Genomic DNA, 16,520 nt, shown 5'->3' on the forward strand with positions numbered 1-16,520 from the left:
CAGTGTACCACATGAAGTTTTTAATGGTAGGGATTTAGTTAAGATTGTTTCTTGTGGTGTGGCCGACTTGAGGTTTGGATCAGCTTCATTTTATAAATTATATCCTAAAGTGAGCTTTCAATAAGGATGGACGGTGCGGCTGTAAGGTAAGTACATCACGGTGGGCCCCGCACTTGGGGGCCCGAAACCGCCCCGGCCGTTCCGCACTTAAGCAAAATTAAAAAAATGATGAAATAAAAAAAACAGAAAAAAGAAAAACGAAAAAAGAAAAACAAACGAGGGTTAGGGCTTACCTTGCTAGGTCAGAGAGAGGGAAGGAGACGCTGAGAGAGAGGAGGAGACGCTGAGAGAGAGGGAAGGAGACGCTGAGAGAGGGAGAAGGAGACGTTGTGTCAGAGCAGGTAGGTGCACTTTCAATGCAGCTGCGTTCCCACCAACTCTCCCAAATTCGAAATGGATGGCCGTTGCCTGTAACAAAGTAACCTGTGACTTGAAAAACATCTAATTCCACTGTTGCATTTCTTGCAATCTTACCTGATAGAAAGTTACAGGTTGAGACTTTGTTACCTGTAACATTTCTCCCCCAAACACAAACCGTAAGAAAGTCACCTGTAACTTTCTTACATGTTACAGAAGTTACAGGCATCCAAACGGCCCTTAAGTGACTTACCGATAACTCATTTCGCACTTTCAGAACTTACAGGCATCCAAACACCCCCTAAAGACATCTTCTTTTCGTTTTTCTTTTTTCCTTTCTGGGTTTTGCTGATACCGCATTTTCTGTATTTGGTTCTTCAATGTATCTTGGTATTTTTTGTTTTTCTCCTTCAGAGTGTGTGTGGTTGCACCAAATTTCATGAAATATCTGAAAATTTACACCAAGTTAGAATGGTTGATAGTGAAATATCATGATATTTCATTATATTTGGTGCAACCTGTTGTTACTGTATTAAACAGATGTAGGAAACAATTGAATGGCAAACTCTTTGGAACTCCACACCTGATCGGATGATGATTATCGAAACAATCTGCCGTCGGGACAAGGCATGGACGTCGTCGTTTCTTTGAGATAGTTTACTCCCCTTGGACGATTTCGGCCTGTGCAGAGGCTCCTGATGCGTTATCTCTAGGATACAACACCTAATGATCGGATATTCTCTGGCATGCACAGGCCGAGGAAAATCCCTACACAACCACTCCTTACTCATCCTTTGAATGCTCAAAGAGAAGATGGAGGAAAATCGATTTTTTTTTTTGAAAGCAGAAGAAAGTTGTGCTTGCATTTTTTCTGTATGTGTGTTTTTTTAATCGAGAAAACCCATTTTTTTTATAGAAGGAAAAAATTGCCCGTTAATGAACCGACTACGAAGAATACCAGGAGATGTGCTCTTACGAGGCCTTTTATGATGGAAATGCCCTTATGATGAGTGGGCCACATCCAATGGCTATGATAAAAAGAAAAAAAAACAATAAAAATTGTGTAATTCGGCAAAATCTGGCAAATCAAGACTCTAAGCAAATGACCCAATCCGGCTCACCGGGGGACTGATTCGGAGAAATAGATGTGTAAATGATTGCTTTCTTTGTGTTTTTCCCCATCCATATAAGGAATCATGGAGAAGTTAGCAATGTCACCATACGAAGGGTGGTGTTTTATTTTGGATTTTGTTGTTTTAGGCCACCATGAATATGCATTTGCGATTGGTTGCTGCGAATGGAGTTTCGGGTGTTCGTCGGTTCAGCGTTTTTAATGAATTCTCCAAAAAAGTTAAAGGAGAAGCTAAAAGGTATGACAAGTTCTAGAATTCCTGCCTTTTTCCAAATCTATTGGTTGCTGTGAAAGAATTGAAGTATTTTGCATAGGGGTTTCTGCTTTCATGATTATTATGATTTCTTATGTTTTGTGTGGTAGTTGATTGATTAATGAATTCTGCCTCATAGCAATGGCTCTAGCTGGCTTACAGCCTGGGTAAAGGAGGGTTGATGTTTTCTGGGCGGCCGGTCATCGAACTTTTAAGATGCCATGAAATTCCTGTTTCTATTCTTTATTGACGGTTCATGATTTGTTTAATTGCCCCAAAATAGCCTGGGACATGGCTAAATTATCAAAAAAAAAAGAGGGAAAAAAAGCTGGGAGATGGCTATGGCGATGATGACAATGACAACGATGTTGTGGTTGATTGTCTGTCATGTTTATTGACTTGATCGAATTCGAGATCTGAGCTTATAGAGAAAAAAAAGACTCTTAAACAAAATCCTTTGTTTTGTCTTTTTATTGTTGTTGCTGCTGCTGCTGCTGTTCTGGGTGAAAATTGCTGCCTCCATATTAGGGACTGTTTGGCGTTGCTTCTAGCAAATGCAGAATTGATTTTCAAGAAACAATTCTTTGAACCTGTTTCTTGAGAATTGCTTATGTGAAAATGTGCATGTTTGTAAACATGCATGTGAAAAACAATTTCTCCACAAAGGTTTCAATGGTGAGCGTTGAATCCCTCATGTTTCTTGTGGTGTGGCCTACTTAAGTCTTGGATGTACCTCTTTTTTCGACCCATACCCATACATGATATGGCTCTACACTCTGTGCAATTAACAGACAGATCTTCCAACAACAGAGAGATCTTCGATTTGATGAGTACTTTTTGCAAGCTTGTAGAAGTGGAAACGTCCGCAGGAAATGGGGGGCTAGGCGTTGTGGGAAAAAGTACTATTTTGAAAATTGTTTTTCAAAATTTGATTAAGTGGCTAACCAAACACGTTTAAAACCTTAAAAGGTGATTTTCATAATCAAAATCACAAAAAGAAACATTTTTTTTTTCTTTCTGCAAAGAGAATAGGCCTGCCCTTATTTGCTCACTTTTCCACTTTGAAACACTCACGTAACTTCATGGTAAAAGACATATATGCTTGTTATTTTTTATGTCAGTAATCAGGAATTCCAACAATCAATCAAGGAGTTCAAGGAGAAAGCAGAAGAACTGAAAGAAGTTAAAGAAGATTTGAAAGTTAGGTAATATGAGAATATAGTTGCTTCACATCATTTTACGTTTCAAAATTTTCTAGTTGTAGGTTGAGAGTTTGAGACATACTGTGTATGTCAAGGCTCGCAGATGCTTGAACGGAGGTCCTGATTTACGAGAGATGGTGAACTGCTGAATGCAGAACGAAGCAGAAAACTGAGCAGCTGTACAAGCAAGTGGATGGTGTCTGGACAGAAGCTGAAGCTGCGGCGAAGAAGGTTAGATTGAAATCTCCAAATACAGCCTGAGGTTTTGAAGGGTGTTTCTGAAACTTACTGCTAAGAATACGTGTTTCTGTATTTGGAGTTCCAATCCTTTTATCATTCACAGGTTTCGGCTAACATGACAGAGAAGATAGCAGCTGCTACAGAACAGGTGAATTGACTACCTTTTTATGCTTGAATCTAATGAGGGCGCTCTGCATTTTCTCCATTGTTGGCCATTCTTACTTTCCCTCATCATGTGATTTAGGTCAAAGAGACATTTGGACTCGGAAAGCAAGATTCTGCAGGATCTACCAGTGCTTCAACTAACTCCAGTGCCAATGTAAAAGATGGAAGCCACCCCACATCAGGAGCCGAAAGTTCTCAGAGTTCTGAGTCTAGAGAAACATCTGGGGCTTCTGATACGTTATTTGGCAGGTTTCGATCTGGTTTTTCTTCCACCTCTCCAAAAGTTTCCTCGGCCTTCCAGAAATTGAAGGAAGCAAAAGTCATAGACATAGCAAAGAAGGGATATGATATAGTAAAGGACGAGATAAGCAGCAACCCAAGTAAGAGAAGGCAGATGAAATATGCGGCTGCTTCTTCTCCAAAAGAAGGTACAAGTACGAAAACTGATATGGTAGTTGTACCGACAAAGCAGTCGCGCTGGGGTAAGAAATGGGAAGCATTCAAAGAGAAGGTAAATGGCATGTCTGTTTTAGATCTTCCATGTCATGCTTGTGGAAATGCATTCTTTCCTTTTCATTGAGTAGCTCATCAGTTGGCAATTCTTTGCAGATGCAAGGCCATCCTGTTTTTAAGCGTCTAAGTGGGTTCAGCGAACCAGTTGTAACAAAGGGCCAGGAGGTTGGTATTGCTTAAATGTCATCGACACATTCACAGTTATATTAGTTGTGAAATATCAGGGAAGCGTGCCCCCTTTTCTTGTTGTTACCAGGCTGTGTTCATCTAGAGGGTCCAACTGTAGATGAGACACGGCAAAGATCTCATTGATCAGAGATGTTCACTGTTCATTCAAAGGTGAATTTGAAACAGTGGTCCAAATTTCAATGCATGGATGGTGAGGTTGTCAAATAAGCATGGTTTTTACATGTTGACCATTTATGGTGGGATCTACTAGATGAATGTTCTGCATCACCATGTGGTGAGGCAGTAGGGGAGAGCATCCGTAGCAAACCTCATAGTGGTTTATTCATCATTACATGTTGCTGCTTCTTGGTTGGCAGTTAGCAGAGGACATGCGGGAGCGGTGGGAAACAAGTGATCATCCTGTTGTTCACAAAATCCAAGAGTATCTTTCCGTCACCTGTGTTTTTCTTTTTATGATCACCATTGAAAACAACAATGTTCTGAAATTGAAACAAGCAGTGTGATTATGGTGAGCTGGATCAAATTGGATAGTAAACAAAAGATTTTTCTTTTAGAAATTGATTAAAATGATTTTCTTCTAAAAATTGAGAAAGATACAAACATTCAATCTATGAAGACTAATATATGAACTAATCAACCAAATTCTAACGTTCCAATGCAAATCTTTAGTCTGTTTGTAACTTTTCATTGTGTTTATTTGTAACCGAACTCTTGGGAGCATCCAAACCAGTCCCACATTGTAAAGACTTTCATGGATTTCCATAAGTAGGAGATGTATCACTTGTCAGATGAATCTGACCTGCATTGGATTCTTGGGTGACACTCCAAAGGATTGTATGGATATACCTACCTTGGAACACCTTATGTATACATCAATCGTTATGGCACAGCTGTTACGAGAAAAAATTCACATATCATATTACGCCTTCTTAAAAAAAAGCAAATTTGACATTCCTCAAAAAAAGAGAAAAGAATAAAAGAAGCAAATCTGACAATGAGTTATGACATCATGGCCTATTGGAAATGACCCTTTTATTCATTTATAGAATATTTATTTTTTAAGAACAAATTACCCAATCTGCGAATCCAATTTTCAGGCTCATCAAGTTCGAAAGTCCATACTGGCATCAGATTTTGACACTCGTTTATGTATCTATCAACATAAAAATTCAGGCTCAATATCTTACTCACTTTGTGGTATTGAGACGACATTATACTAATATTGGTATGAGATACTTCCTAAGTACCAGTAGGATAAAACTTGACCGATCTTTTGTTAGGTTTATATAAACTTCTTAGCAGCTTTGCAATTCTTATGAAAAGATGGAAATGAATTCTATAAAGAATGGTACATATATTATAGCTTGTTTAAAACTAGGGAATTGATATTCACATCGCCTTGTTTGACCCTCTCGTCACTTCCTCTTTTAGGGCTGTCAACAAGTTGGGTCCATGTTACCCAAACCCAGACTAATCGGGTCTGGGTATGCCAGGTTTGGGTCCTGCCTGGTCTGGGTGCATCTATGCATTGACAACACTGCCCTCTTTAGTCTTTAGTGAGTCTATCGGCCATATCATTGGCATCTCCTAGCATGGAGGAGTTTTGAGCTCCTAAAGAGGCAACTAAAGATTTAATCTCTTGGTACAAGAAGCAAGCCTCCAAGACCCAACTTGTTGCCAAAATCCACTGGATAGCATGTAGTTAATTCCTTCCAATCATTAACATCCCGGAATAAGAGGAGGCAACGCGGTCCAACCCTTGTGCCGATTAGGAGTCTAGTTAGGAGTCGGTACAACTTGAAGGCTCTAAAAGGGTAAGGCGAAGACCTAAAAGGACATGTGGCCCCCCGATGAGGAGTCTCAAACATGAGACCTCCCGCTTTGATACCACTTTTGATGTAGGACAACTAATCACTTGCTCTAAAAGCTCGAATTGATAGAGCATGGCGAATCAATCCCTTTATCTCATAGCTCGAGTTAGGCCCTCGGCCGAACCCCCCTCGTTGGCCCTGCTTCAAATGGGTCCCACCTCACACGAGCCACTCGCCTTACATGGGCTGTCCACCCTGAGTGTGCCCCTGCTTCACATAGGCTACTTTACTCAGAGCTCGGTGTGAAAATGCCCCTGCATTAACATGGATGGAGGTCGTAAGAAAAGACTTGACAACCTGTGGTCTAATTGACGTAATGATCCTTGATAGAGCGGAATTGTGGAACAAGATTCTAGTTGACGCCAATTAATTGGGCTAAGGCTTAAACGACGATGACGATGGTAATGGACATGTTGCAACTCTTCTCGTGCAAGGATCTTCATGACATTCAGCTCCACCTCCCCCCAAGGCCTAGAAAAAGCCAACATCACTTCCCATTGATCATTTCTCTGGAAGCTGCCAATCCCAATGGGGTGAGGGTTGTCTAGAGAGCACCGATTGAAATTGAGCTTAAAGAGGTTGGATTGGGGAGCCGTCCATCCACAAATCCAATTTTCAAGCTTAGCAAGTCTAGTACTCCATATCAGCATTGGATTCTAACACTTGTTTTTGTGTCTATGCAACATAAAAATTCAGGCTTGACATCTTTCGCTTCACAATTTCATCTCCCTCTAGGCCTAGCCTCTTAGGAGACCTATGTGTACATGATAGTGTCGGTGTGAGATGACATAATACTAATATTGCTATTGAGATACTTCCTGAAGATTTTGTGTTTCTTATGAAATGATATAAATGGATTCTATTTAGAATTTTGTTGTGGATATTATAATCTTATTAAACTTAGGGAATTGATATCAACATTGCCTTGTTTGATAGACACACCCTTTCTTGGCTACTTTTGTTAAACTTGTAGACACACGGAACAAAAAAAAAAAAAAAAAAGAAGAAAAGAAGAAGAAAAAGATATACATCTAGTGGCCAATAGTGAGTGACCCTCTGGTTTGCTGCCTCCTTAGCGATTCTATCCACCATCTTGTTGGCATCTCCCAACATCAATGAGTATTGAGCTCCCAAAGAGGCGGCTAAAGATTTAATCTGTCATTGAAAGAAGTAAACTTTCAAGGCCTAACCCACGAGATATTTTATGGAGAGAGTTCCCTTCAGTGATTAACAATGTGAAACCTTTCTCTAGTCCATGCTTCTTTGAGATGCCGAACTCCATCTCCCCACAAGGCCCAAAAGAAGCCAACAACACTTCCCCTCAATCATTCCTAAGATGCCGCTAATCCTAGTTGCGAGTTGCAATCTAGGCCGAGGCTTGAACTTTAGGTGAAATTTGAGTCCCCCAAACTTTGGTACATGGAGAGGAAACACCATCAGAGGAAAATATAACTTGGAAGGAATATATGGTGTTGAAGGACCCGTCCGATGTTAATTTCCTGATTTTCCTGTCCTCGGTTCTTGCATTGATGATGGCATCTTTAAAAATACATTGGAATTTCTCATAAATAATAATTCATCATTTGTGAGATTATGGTCTACACAATAGATCCCCAAAAAAATTCATATCAATCCTTCACTTTAGCATCTTTAGTAGTGGATAGAGCTGTACACGAGTTGAATCGAGTCTAGCTTGACCTAGCTCGGCTCGGCCAGCTGGCTAACCTAGCTCGAACTCGACTCGGCTCAGTCCTCGAGCTTGACTGGCCAGCTCAGCTTAGCTCGGTCAATAGCTCGGGCTAGCTTGAGCCGAGATCGATCTTGATCTTTCGAGCCGAGTTCAAGTTTGAGCCTACAAGCTGAGTTGGAGTTTAGGTTTTAGAAATTTTAATATATATAATATATAATTTATTTAAATATATAAATATTTATATTAAGTGAACCTGATCCGAGTTGAATCGATTTGAACCGAGTCAAGTTCGAGTCAAGTTCCGAACCGAGTTGAGTCGAACTCGGTCTAGCTCGAACTTGGCTCGAAATTTTTTCGAGCTAAAAAAAACCAGCTCAAGTTGGCTTGAACCTAGTTTCGAGTTGAGTCAAGTCAAGTCAAGCTTTTCCGAGTCGGGTCGATGGAGTTAACTGAGCTAACTCGGTTCGTGTACAACTCTAGTAGTGAATAACTGAAACATGTACTGGAAAGAATCAGCAGAATCAGGTAGAGGAGTCTCATCAAGCCAAATATCTTTCCAAAAGCACAATTATCACCTTTGCCAATGAGATAACAGACTACTTGAACAAACATGTTGCCCATCCAACGAGAAAGATCCCTATTTGCTTTATGAACACCTTTAAAGCCTAATAACCTCCCTCCAAACTTTAACCGCGACCTTCTCGATGGTAAACTAGGAACCAACCCCCATCGAACTTCCTGTACTTAAAATAAACTCCCTCCATGAAGACAAAATCTTCCTTGTACCTCCACCATCATTTACCTAAAAGGTTCCAATTATTTCCCAACCCTATGACCCTTTCTCTCATTTGCTTTTGCACATTCTTCCTGTTCATAATGTGAATTTGTGACAATTTCTCTCTTCCCAAGGGAGATTCCAAGCAAATGACCCACTTTCCTAGTCACCACCGGCAGACCCACTTTCCTAGTCACCACCGGCAGCACATATATATAGATATATATATATATTTGAAGAGTACCACCAACAAGATGCTGAAGAGAGGCATAAAGCAAACTGGAATATTCCGGAGACCAGAAACTTAACAAGAGTAAACCTTCTTCCCATTGAAAGATTCTTCCCTAAAAGAACAACAAAGCTTGTGCTTTTTTGGGTCAGAGTACTTGTATTATGGTTCTAAATGTCGGTATTTGTCGGTTTATTGACCAGACAAAAAAATGATACGATACGGCATTACGTATTGGTATTAGCCTATTGGGGCCGTATTGGTTCGCATTGGTCAGATTTTTTTTTTTTTTTTTTAAATTTTTTATTTAAAGCAAAAAAAAAAAGAGGGAAAAATAGGAAAAATGAGATATCCAAGAATCTATCAATTTTTTTTTTTTTTTTTTTTAAAATTTTAAAATACTATGTATTCAATGGTGTATCGAACTATTCTTTGATGAGAATGTTGTCTGTCGATTTGACTTGTTGAAGGTCAACTAAATGGACCCTAATTAAACAAAAATCAAGCATGATTTGGTGAACAATGGTCCATTACATTAAAATACAATAAAAAGAAAATGAAAATATAAAAAAGAAAGTGAATGTTTACCCAAGGTATTTTGTATTGGTAACGGTGGCTGTGACGGTCACCATCGTTATTGATACAGGGGCGTAACGACCGTTACAACCCCCACAATGGTTGGAAAAATTTTTTGCTCAAAAAATTCTAAAAAAAATACCTAAAAAACCCATAATAATGTAAATATTCCAAATATGTATTCAAATTTTTTTTTTTTTTTTGTTTGTTTTTGTTTTTGTTTTGACACATGTTATGGTAGCGTAACGATCCACTCTTTCGTGAGAGTATCGTATTGGGTTGTCTGGTGAATTTATGAACATGATAATATATTTGTAATGTTTACACATCACAATCAAGCATTAAAATTAGAATTCGGAAAAAAAAAAGCATATATACTACTTTTTTGATATTTTGAAAAAATGGCCCTTGGAGCTTCTATTCGCCCAAATTGCTTCAATCTACTATTTTAATCCTACAAACTATAGTATAAATGGTTGAAATCTGCTATAGAATGATCTGAAAAGTTTTTGGAATGAGAAAAGTGGAAAAATGAGGAAAAATGGATTTATATAGAAAAAAGTGCCATTTTTTACCGTTACGGCCCATGTAACGGCTGTTACGGTCCCAAAAAACAACTGCCCCATTTTACATTAAAATACAACAAAAAGAAAATGAAAATATAAAAAAGAAAGTGATCCCAAAATAGGGCCATATCATAACGGATACAGGGATGCCTTGGGTTTATCCTTCTTTCCAATTTTTCCCATAATGGTCCACTTTGCTTCAATTTTTAGAATCCCATTCAATTCATTCGTTTTGATCCCAAAATAGGTCTAGATCTAGCCTAAAATGAGTTCTTAAGCTTCTTCCATGGTATAAATGAAAAAAGAAGAGGAGATGAATGCAATTTTGAATTTTTTGTTTCAAAATTGGGCTTTTATGGGCGTATCAGCGCCGATATGCCCCATATCGGCCAATATGGGCTGATACAGACCAATACGGGTTAGTTTTTTCGTATCGGGCTGATACGACCCTGTATCATGTATCGTCCCATGCCGATACGGATATGATATGGCAGTATCGGCTGATACAATACCAATATTCATATCCATGATCTATATTGAAATTGAACTAACATAGTGTGAGAGGAAGTCCTTACAATTTTACAATTTATTTTCTTCAACAATAAGAGAATGGAGGCACACTTGAGGGATGGGAGTGAGATATCTTTGGCCTGACAAAAGAGATCCATGTAACAAAATTAAAAAAAAAGGATGATACTTGAAGTATCCACCATTCAGCACTTTCTGATGACATCACTTGGACAGTTTGTCCATACGTGTTTTTGAAGTGTCATGTCGTGTCCTAGAGTGTTCAAGTCTCCTCAAGTGTCAGCTAGTGAAATCCCAAAAAGTAGAAGTGTCCATGTAACATTGACCACATATTCTATGAATTGCCTCATGGATGTTGTGATTTGATCCCCAGTTGCCCACCCAACTTCTACTAAGGGAATCAAATAATATTGAAGTCCCTTGCCACACACCATGGGATCTTCCACTACCATAAGTGGTCAGTAGTCTGGTCCAGAAATCTGCCTTAACCATGGGCCATTAGGGCCATAGACGACCAAAAACAATCGGTGAAAATTATCCCTTACTGAAGAACAAGAGAAATAAACCAACACGGCTTTCCATTTGTGTTTGGCAAATACTGCCTTGTTGTTCTGCATGATGATAATGCCACCCCAGTGCAACTTGTGTGGTGAAGATGAAGAAGCCTTTTATTAGTGATACCCCATAATTCTTGAGATTGTTCTCTCATCAACCCTTTCGAATTTTGATTCTTACAATGTATCCCTAATTCTGAGATAGTCTGTCATCAACCCGTTTGAATTCTGATTATTACAACATCCCCATAATTATGTGCTTATTCTACCACTGGACCCTTCCAATTTTTATTCTACTAGATAACAATGTCAATGTTCCTTCGTCTAAGCAGATCCTTCACAGCCTGTCTCAGATTGGGATTATCAAGACCCTGCCACTTGACACTAGCACACCTTTTCCTTAAATGATAAGAAATTATTGCACACTAGGTCACTTTGTACTATTTTATTACTAAAGGTAGAAAGAAAGGGTGTATCTATCAAAAAGGGCGGGTGTAAATAGTGTCTCCCTAGTTTTTAACATGTTAAGACTTGCAAGGCTACGTCGTCATCTTAGCGTTTCTGCTAGCAATTCTCTCTCGTATGTATGGTAGGTTGACAAATTTTCATGATTGATAGCCCACATGACACTGCTGTTCTTTTACCCAAGCACTGGAACTTGCCATGGCAGAGGTTCACATTGACAACACTCTCATGCCAACACTGTCCCACCCAGTACTAACCCTGGCTCAGCTAACACAGGACATCAACACCATGTGTTCAGTCTTCTATAAAAACTAGAAACTAAATATGGATCCATTATACTCATCTTGTCAATTAAATGGAAAACTGACGACACAATTGCCGTTGCTATTGCTTATGCTACTCTATTGATTGACATCAAATGGAAGTTTTATTGCCTAACCATATTTCATGTGTTATAATTATGTTATTTATATTACTTTGTTGTGGTTCCTGTTACAGTTTGAATGAAACCGTTTTTGGAGAAACAGCTGCTGCTCTATCGTTTAAGGAAATACGTCGTCGGGACCCGTAAGATACTTAGTATCTCTGGAATCAGTTTCAGTACTTCCATGGTTCACTATAGAAACCTTATGAATTCTTTTTATTTATTTATTTATTATCTCTCTTTCTTTTTTTCTTCTGGCGTATAACATTATGCATGAAAAGGTCCTTCTCTTTACCGGAGTTCGTAGCTGAAGTTCAGGAAACAATTCGGCCCACCCTTAATGCTTACCTCAAGGCAAGTTGTTAGATTCCATTTAAGAATAGATAATATCTTTCTTCCTATTATCTGCATTGGAATGTCATTTGGTGGGCTATGAAATCTAAATACCTATGACAAATGTACAATGTCAACCAGGGTGATGTAGAAAAATTAAAAAAGAATTGTAGTCCTGAAGTGATTGAGCGGTGCAGAGCAGAGCATAGAGCTTATGAAAGCCAGGGTATCTTCTTTGATAATAAGGTATGTAGCACCCCTTTACTGATTTAGTTCTTATGTTTGGCCATCCATATAAAAAGAGTTCTCTTCTTCAATAAGAAAGCCTCTAGGGTGCATATAATCTCATACAACAAAGCATATAAATTAGCAACCATGACGGTTTCGATTTATACATATTTCTTTTTTCCTTGTTTATGTATAGTTTTAGTTTTTTCATTTCTTTGCCTTTTTTCATTTCTTTCTTCTATTTTCTTTTCCTTTAATAAATTTGCATCATCTTTCAAAAAACAAAGAGGCTTTCTTTGGAGCCTTGTTTGTACTTGATTTGGACTTTCATTCAGAACTACTAGTTCTCCTTGTTTCACTACCTTTTTTTTTGGATCTTTTTTAGTATACCCCTCAAAAAAAAAAAGAAAAGGAACTTAAGAGTACCAATGAGAAGAACTCTCGAAATGAGCAAAGCTCTATAGATAGGTAGATAGGTGGGTAGGTAGAGATGGTCAAAGGGTTGGTGGCTTGGATGTGCCCACCGTGATGTGTATTGAAATCCTCCCCGACTATCAGGCACGTCACCCTATGTTATGTGTATGTGAAATCCACTTTGACCATCAGGTGGTCAAAGGATCAGCAGCTTAGGTGGACCCACTGTCATGTGTATGTGAAATCCGCTCTGACCATCCAGTGCATCACCCCATGTGTATTGTGAAATTCACTCTGACCATCAGGTGCGCCGCCCCATGTTAGGCCTATGGCCTAAAAATCAGGCTTATCTGTAGTTCAGGTGGACCACACTATCGGGAACAGTAAACAGTGAGTGCCCACCATGTGGCCTGCCTGAATCACTAATGGGCCTGATTTTTTATCCCTTGGCCTAATGTGGGGTGACGCACTGGATAGTCAGAGTAGGCCCTGTAAAAAAAATCGAAGGTGGTCATCCTGCCTCCCAACCGTTTCCCTTGGTGTGTTCCACCCAAATCATGGATCGACCAGGTTTTTGGGCCCTGGGACTGACATGGCAATGCACGTCATCATGGGGCATCACAGTGGGCCATCATGGGGCATCACAGTGGGCCATGTGACGCAGGACAACCCTAATTATGATACATGCTCATGGAGATAATTAAACAGCGGAAATAAAAGGAATAAATGATCTAAAATTCTAACAATAATCATCATAACTGAGAAAATCATAAAGGAAACATGTAATGGAGCGGGCCATCACTACAACCATGGAGTATGGAATTCAATTACTACTTAGGTTGGATCCGGCGAGGGATGAGACCTCCCGATCTTGCATGGTCACACCCAATCGATCAATGAAGATCACTAGTCCGAAGAACCAAAAAGTTTCTCGGATTAGGGATTTGAGAATTTGGGGATTTAGGGTTTAGATCGGTTCTCAAGATTTTGATCGAAGAGGAATTAGCCAAAACAAAAAAATAGAAGAAAGAAAGTTATTACCTTGAGGAAGTTGGAGGGGCACAAGAAGAAATTAGAAGAAGAAGATCAAGGGGAGAGAAGAAGCACCATTAGAGAGAAGAGAAGAAGGAGGCAACCAAAGGGTTTGCTTTTCATTCATCAATAGTTGAAATTCGTGTTTAGGGCTTTACCCCACTTAAATAAACACATAAAGACATAAAATTACTAAAATACCCCTAGGATAAGCAAATAAAGATATAAGATTACTAAAAGACCGCTAACTAAGTCAAAAAACGTGCAAATAACATAAGTATGGGAAAGTTTGGGCGCTCGGTCCTCTTTCTCCAATCTTTCTTCACATGTGTCTTCCCTAAGTGGGGTCTTCTATATGTCCAATCACATGTGAAAGGTCTTCAACTCCTCAATATTCGCCTATCCACAAGGACGGCACTTGTGGTTGGCGCTTTCTTCGTTGGTACACCTTGAATGCACCTGTGTCCGCATCAAAAACCCTCGGGTGACAAAAACTCGACCCCGAAGAGTTGAAACTTTTGTAACGATCAAGTAGATCTGGATCAATACCCTGCAATGCGTCGCCCGACAGCCACGTAGATTTCGACGATGGTTTGTTCTTCCACTTGACAAGATACCTTTGGAAACCCCCATCTCTCGTGGATACTATCTCGTCATCCAAGATTTCCTCAATTGCTTCTTTATGGGTAATGGGTGGAGGAGGGGGTGGAAGGGGTTGGGTAGCAAACTCAGAAAAAGGCCATGAAAGGGATGATGTATCAACAATGGGAGTATGGGCACGGACTAGATCTTCCACATTAAAAGTTGGATTAATGCTCATTTCAGATGGAAGGTCAACCCGATACGCGTTGGACCCAACCTTTTGTAATATCTTGAATGGTCCAGCACTACGCGCTTGTAATTTCTTTGCAGATCCTTGAGAGAATCGCCCTGGCCTTATTCGCACCATTACATAGTCTCCTTCTTGAAATTCTTGCACTCTACGATGAGAATCAGCTAAAACTTTATAATCATCATTGCTCTTATTTAACCGCTGTCTAATATGTGTATGCAAATCATGAATATGGCGTACGAATGCATCGGCTGACTCAGAAGACCTTTGGGTAACAGACATAGGTAAGAGATCTATGGGCATTCTAGGTTTATAACCACTTACAATTTCAAAAGGACTCAACCCTGTAGATCTATTAACTGACCCATTATAAGCAAGTTCAGCAGTTGGTAAAATTAGGTCCCAAGTCTTAACATGTTCACCCACTAGACAACGTAGAAGATTTCCAAGGTTACGATTTACCATTTCAGTTTGACCATCTGTTTGTAGGTGGTAAGCAGTAGAAAATTACAAACGAGTTCCCATAATGTGCCACAGTGTCTTCTAAAAATAGCTAGTAAATCGAACATCACGATCAGACACTATGGTTTTAGGTAACCCATGGAGACGCACCACACCATCAAAAAAGATACGAGCAACATGAGACGCATCTGACGTCTTCGAACATGGGAGGAAATGCGCCATTTTAGAAAAACGGTCCACAACGACAAAAACGGAATCGTGCTTTTTTATAGTCTTGGGAAGCCCGAGCACGAAGTCCATACTAATGTCCTGCCACGGAGCATGTGGCACTGGCAATGACGTGTACAACCCAGTATTTTGCTTTCTTTGCTTTGCCAGCTGACATGTTCGACACTGCCCTAAAACTTTGGCTACGTCTCGCTTGAGGCTTGGCCAATAGAAACGATCTTCCACGAGGGCAATGGTCTTATCATGACCAAAATGGCCAGCTATCCCTCCTGAATGAAGCTCCCAGATGAGGAATTCACGAAGGGACATATGGGGAATACAAAGTCTGTCTCCCTTGAAAAGAAAGCCATCTTTAAGAACATATCCACCCATAATATGCTGGTCACTAGAGAGCGACGTGTAAGTACCCCCAAAATCAGGACATATGGGGTATTCATCTTTCAGTTGCTCAAATCCGACTACCTCTACACTCAAAGAGTTGAGCAACGCCACTCTCCTACTAAGGGCATCCGCTGGTTTGTTTTCAACCCCGGCCTTGTGTTTCAAAACAAACGAATATTCCTGAAGAAACGCTACCCACTTGGCATGCCTTGGGTTAAGTTTCTTCTGAGAATGCAAATATCTCAAAGCCTCATGGTCAGAAAACAAAACGAATTCTTGCGGTAGGAGGTAGTGTCGCCAATGTCTCAGGGATTGCACTACCGCATAAAATTCTTTGTCGTAAGTGGAGTATTTTTGTTTTGCCTCATTCAGTTTCTCACTGAAATAGGCCACTGGGTGTCCTTCTTGACTCAACACTCCACCTATACCGACACCAGACGCATTGCACGTTACTACAAAGACTGTAGAAAAGTCAGGTAGACGCATGACAGGAGCTTCCACCATCTTGCCCTTAATTTCTTTAAAAGCCTTGACGGCGGCTTTAGACCACACGAACTCTCCCTTTTTCATGTACTCAGTAATGGGAGCCATGATCGTGCTAAAACCCCTAATGAACCGACGATAAAAAGTTGCTAGGCCGTGAAAACTTCGCACCTCATGAATGTTCCTTGGTTCTGGCCACTCAACTATGGCCCTGACTTTTTCAGGGTCTGCTTGCATCCCTTCAGATGACACTATAAATCCTAAGAACACAACTTGGTTAGACATGAATGCACATTTCTTAAGATTAGCGTACAACTTTTCCTTCCTAAGGACACTAC

At 39.9% G+C, this 16,520-nt stretch overlaps 1 protein-coding gene across 3 annotated transcripts in view; it reads left to right on the forward strand.

Annotated features, from left to right (window-relative positions):
* Positions 1-297: 297 nt before the first annotated feature.
* The window catches only part of LOC131245894 (mitochondrial import inner membrane translocase subunit TIM44-2-like), a 37,045-nt gene continuing 20,822 nt past the window's right edge, over positions 298-16,520 (forward strand). Inside the window, exons 1-11 of one of the 3 annotated variants that reach the window (XM_058245644.1) lie at positions 298-401; positions 1,678-1,787; positions 2,924-3,007; positions 3,160-3,235; positions 3,348-3,392; positions 3,489-3,920; positions 4,019-4,087; positions 4,468-4,532; positions 11,864-11,932; positions 12,071-12,143; positions 12,264-12,368. In XM_058245644.1, the coding sequence (XP_058101627.1) occupies positions 1,684-1,787; positions 2,924-3,007; positions 3,160-3,235; positions 3,348-3,392; positions 3,489-3,920; positions 4,019-4,087; positions 4,468-4,532; positions 11,864-11,932; positions 12,071-12,143; positions 12,264-12,368 (1,122 nt within the window). In that variant the 5' untranslated portion in view covers positions 298-401; positions 1,678-1,683. Of the gene's footprint in view, positions 402-1,677; positions 1,788-2,923; positions 3,008-3,099; positions 3,236-3,347; positions 3,393-3,488; positions 3,921-4,018; positions 4,088-4,467; positions 4,533-11,863; positions 11,933-12,070; positions 12,144-12,263; positions 12,369-16,520 lie in introns of those variants that run through there. The other 2 variants (XM_058245646.1, XM_058245647.1) reach the window with 2 other exon arrangements.

This window comes from Magnolia sinica, chromosome 5 (assembly GCF_029962835.1).
Source record: "Magnolia sinica isolate HGM2019 chromosome 5, MsV1, whole genome shotgun sequence".
Classification (NCBI taxonomy): Eukaryota; Viridiplantae; Streptophyta; class Magnoliopsida; order Magnoliales; family Magnoliaceae; genus Magnolia; species Magnolia sinica.